Source organism: Penaeus japonicus, unplaced genomic scaffold (assembly GCF_977035675.1).
Source record: "Penaeus japonicus unplaced genomic scaffold, GWHDUDI00000001_assembly GWHDUDI00000004, whole genome shotgun sequence".
Lineage (NCBI taxonomy): Eukaryota > Metazoa > Arthropoda > Malacostraca > Decapoda > Penaeidae > Penaeus > Penaeus japonicus.
The window spans coordinates 22,082,767-22,087,766 of NW_028234406.1; the positions used below are offsets into that span (position 1 = coordinate 22,082,767).

A 5,000-nucleotide genomic window follows, 5' to 3' on the forward strand; every position below is an offset into this window, starting at 1 on the left:
TGTGTGTGTGTGTGTGTGTGTGTGTGTGTGTGTGTGTGTGTGTGTGTGTGTGTGTGTGTGTGTGTGTGTGTGTGTGTGTGTATTCATATATATGTATGTATATACATTTTGTGTGTGTCGATATGTGCATAAAAAGTGCGGACTGGCTTTTAGCATCATGCAGTCGTGCCACAGTCAGAGGCACAACAAGCAAAACCCATAAAATACCAAATTGATAGACAAGAAAGGAGACTGGTACCTGGTGGTAGTGATGATGACTGCAACGATGAGCATCACCGTTCGGAATCTTTATGCTAGTGGTTGGAATAGTATTTTCATGGGGGAGATAATATTGATGCTGCTATTACTTATCTTAGGGAATTTAATAGAAGTAGTGAGAATGATGATAATCATATAGTGATGGCAATGATGATGTTCATATGATAATGCCTGTAACAAAAGTAATGATGTCAGTGATAAATATGATGAAAAAAAATTATATCTATTTGATATCATATTACAAAAAAATATAATATGCTTTTTAAATAACGATGGTAATGATAATGAAAATGATCGTAAGAACTACGATCCCGTTAATAAAAGCGAAAAGAAAATATGATAACAGTAACGACAACAGTATCATTATGATAATAACAGCATCAATATGATATACCTCTGATTACCAAAAGAGAAAAGTAGTCCTAGCGTCATGCAGTCACAAGAACAAGCACACAAGCGGTATGTATTATTCCATCAAGGTCTCTCAGGCGTGTTGACTATGTGTTGCATGTTAATTTCCTTTGCAATCCGCCTTGTTGCTTACTTGGAAGATGGAAGGAGGGAAGAGGGAGAGAGTATGAGATAGGCAAGAGGGAGGAGGAGATAGGTGGGAGGGAGGGAAGATACGAGAGGGAGCAGGGAAGAGGAGAGATATGATGGAAGTAGACAGGGGGAATGGGAGATGATGAGGAATAGGAGGAAAGGGATACAAAAATAAACAGGAGGAAATCATTTGATAGGCGGGAGAGAGGGAGAAAAATAAAGAATAAGATACATAGGAGGGAGAAGAACAAGATACATAGGAGGAAGAAGAACAAGACACATAAGAGGGAGAAGAGCAAGATACATAGGAGGGAGAAGAACAAAATACATAGATGGAAGAAGAATAAAATACATAGGAGGGAGAAGAACAAGATACATAGGAGGGAGAAGAAGATACATAGGAGGAAGAAGAACAAAATACATAAGAGGGAGAAGAACGAGATACATAGGAGGGAGAAGAACAAAATACATAGGAGGGAGAAGAACAAGATACATAGGAGGGAGAAGAACAAAATACATAAGAGGGAGAAGAACAAGATACATAGGAGGGAGAAGAACAAGATACATAGGAGGGAGAAGAACAAGATACATAGGAGGGAGAAGAACAAAATACATAAGAGGGAGAAGAACGAGATACATAGGAGGGAGAAGAACAAAATACATAAGAGGGAGAAGAACAAGATACATAGGAGGGAGAAGAACAAAATACATAAGAGGGAGAAGAACAAGATACATAGGAGGGAGAAGAACAAAATACATAGGAGGAAGAAGAACAAAATACATAGGAGGGAGAAGAACAAGATACATAGGAGGAAGAAGAACAAAATACATAGGAGGGAGAAGAACAAGATACATAGGAGGAAGAAGAACAAAATACATAAGAGGGAGAAGAACAAGATACATAGGAGGGAGAAGAACAAGATACATAGGAGGGAGAAGAACAAGATACATAGGAGGAAGAAGAACAAGATACATAGGAGGGAGAAGAACAAGATACATAGGAGGAAGAAGAACAAAATACATAGGAGGGAGAAGAACAAGATACATAGGAGGGAGAAGAACAAAATACATAGGAGGGAGAAGAACAAGATACATAGGAGGGAGAAGAACAAAATACATAGGAGGGAGAAGAACAAAATACATAAGAGGGAGAAGAACAAGATACATAGGAGGGAGAAGAACAAGATACATAGGAGGGAGAAGAACAAGATACATAGGAGGGAGAAGAACAAAATACATAAGAGGGAGAAGAACAAGATACATAGGAGGGAGAAGAACAAGATACATAGGAGGGAGAAGAACAAGATACATAGGAGGGAGAAGAACAAAATACATAAGAGGGAGAAGAACGAGATACATAGGAGGGAGAAGAACAAAATACATAAGAGGGAGAAGAACAAGATACATAGGAGGGAGAAGAACAAGATACATAGGAGGGAGAAGAACAAAATACATAAGAGGGAGAAGAACAAGATACATAGGAGGGAGAAGAACAAAATACATAAGAGGGAGAAGAACAAGATACATAGGAGGGAGAAGAACAAAATACATAGGAGGAAGAAGAACAAAATACATAGGAGGGAGAAGAACAAGATACATAGGAGGAAGAAGAACAAAATACATAGGAGGGAGAAGAACAAGATACATAGGAGGGAGAAGAACAAAATACATAAGAGGGAGAAGAACAAGATACATAGGAGGGAGAAGAACAAAATACATAAGAGGGAGAAGAACAAGATACATAGGAGGGAGAAGAACAAGATACATAGGAGGAAGAAGAACAAGATACATAGGAGGAAGAAGAACAAAATACATAAGAGGGAGAAGAACGAGATACATAGGAGGGAGAAGAACAAAATACATAGGAGGAAGAAGAACAAAATACATAGGAGGGAGAAGAACAAGATACATAGGAGGGAGAAGAACAAAATACATAAGAGGGAGAAGAACAAGATACATAGGAGGAAGAAGAACAAAATACATAGGAGGAAGAAGAACAAGATACATAGGAGGAAGAAGAACAAAATACATAAGAGGGAGAAGAACGAGATACATAGGAGGGAGAAGAACAAAATACATAAGAGGGAGAAGAACAAAATACATAAGAGGGAGAAGAACGAGATACATAGGAGGGAGAAGAACAAAATACATAAGAGGGAGAAGAACAAAATACATAAGAGGGAGAAGAACGAGATACATAGGAGGGAGAAGAACAAAATACATAGGAGGGAGAAGAACAAGATACATAGGAGGGAGAAGAACAAAATACATAAGAGGGAGAAGAACAAGATACATAGGAGGGAGAAGAACAAGATACATAGGAGGGAGAAGAACAAGATACATAGGAGGGAGAAGAACAAAATACATAAGAGGGAGAAGAACAAGATACATAGGAGGGAGAAGAACAAGATACATAGGAGGGAGAAGAACAAAATACATAGGAGGGAGAAGAACAAGATACATAGGAGGGAGAAGAACAAAATACATAGGAGGGAGAAGAACAAAATACATAGGAGGAAGAAGAACAAGATACATAGGAGGGAGAAGAACAAAATACATAGGAGGAAGAAGAACAAAATACATAGGAGGGAGAAGAACAAGATACACATGCAGGAGCAAGAGTGAGACAGACCAAGGGCCAAGAAAGAGGAAAAAGGCGTCTCGTCTCTTGGAATGATAAATTAGGCCATCAATGGATGAGAGTGATGATAAGAGAAATAGGTATGACAATAATGATGATTATAATGATGGTAATAGTGATGATAATAATTATGATAATGATAATGATAATATGGTGATGGTAATGATAATTATCTGAGTTTATGCTACATGTAATTATACACTGGTATATGTCGATGCTCACTAACAAAGGTATCAGAAATACTTCCTAAAGCTTTTATATTTATTTCTATATTGTTAACGTTTCATTAATAATTTATTTGGTGTCTCCTATCGTTATTTTGGTGCTTTCATTAATGTTCAATCTTTACAAATGAAAACAATGAAAGTGTGTTTGAAATCCTACATGCTACGAATCTGGATAATATACCAGCGAATTTCATCAGCAATTTCCTTTTAGACATGATCATCGAAGCGACCGGAATCCTCCTCGCGTAATCTTCATCATCTCCGTCACGAAAGTAGCCGAGGCCCTCGAGGGTCAGGGCACTGACGCAGCGAGGGCCACGACCGCCTCCCCCGCCAGCGCCAGGGCCGCGGCCACGTAGCCCAGGCCCAGCACGTAGAAGACGCCCTGCAGCTGCGTCAGTTCGAGCGGCCTCCCTCGCGTGTTGGTGAACTCGTCGTCGAGCTTCTTGCTGAGGTACTGACGGCGGTAGAAGGTGACCACCTCCTCCTTCCACTTCTGCAGGACGCCGGACTCGAAGAGGCGCAGGATCACGCCGTCGAAGTTCCTCTTGAGGGGCGAGTTCTTCTGGAAGGCGAGGCCGATGCTGTAGGGCAGGAGACACTCCGGGATGATGCGGATGGTGGTCCTGCTGCCGTAGGTGAAGCGAGCGCCCGCCTGCAGCTCCAGGTACTGCTTGTTCTCGATGAGCGCGAATTCGCCGTCCTCTACGCGGTCAAAGAGGGAGCTCAGGTCGACGTCGCTCTCGAGGACGTTCGAAAAGTCCCTCACCACCGGGTCAATGGACGCCGAGAACTGCGTCTTCCAGAAGGCGACGCCGCCGATCCGCAGGCTGCTCTCGGAGAGCTGCTTGAGAGTGTCGATGGGAGCCGACATCTGGTTGGAGGAGAGGAAGGCCACGAGGTTGGCTGAGTAGGCCGTGGCCACGATCAGGCAGAAGAGCCACACGAAGCCCACGTAGACGCGGACGGGCGGCTGGGACGGCCTGACGTGGGGCGAGCGCATCGTGAAGGCAGCCATGATGTACAGGTAGTCATGGACGACACTACGGAACTCCGGGAACTCCGCCTGGGAGGACAGCGCCACCACCGCGTACAGCAGGCCGCCGCAGATCGCCAGAGCCACGCCGATCGAGACCCAAGTGTAGCCGGAGAAGGGCAGGAGAGGCGCCTGCCAGTTGACCATCGGTTTAGGCGCCGGGGCCACGAAGCAGCCCCGCTCGAAGTTGTAGGGGACGGAGTAGTCGACCTGCTGCCAGCGGTGCAGCTCAAGGAACATGTTGCAGGCGCCGATGTCCACCTTCTCGTAGAACACCTCCCCCACGAGGCCCACC

The 5,000-nt window shown here is 43.5% G+C and overlaps 1 protein-coding gene across 1 annotated transcript in view; it reads right to left on the reverse strand.

The window, feature by feature from the left end:
• Positions 1–3,728: 3,728 nt before the first annotated feature.
• The window catches only part of LOC122260297 (putative glutamate receptor), a 13,991-nt gene continuing 12,719 nt past the window's right edge, over positions 3,729–5,000 (reverse strand). Inside the window, exon 6 of the mRNA XM_086535800.1 lies at positions 3,729–5,000. This exon is cut by the window's right edge and continues 635 nt beyond it. Within this exon, the coding sequence (XP_086391926.1) occupies positions 3,962–5,000 (1,039 nt within the window). The 3' untranslated portion in view covers positions 3,729–3,961.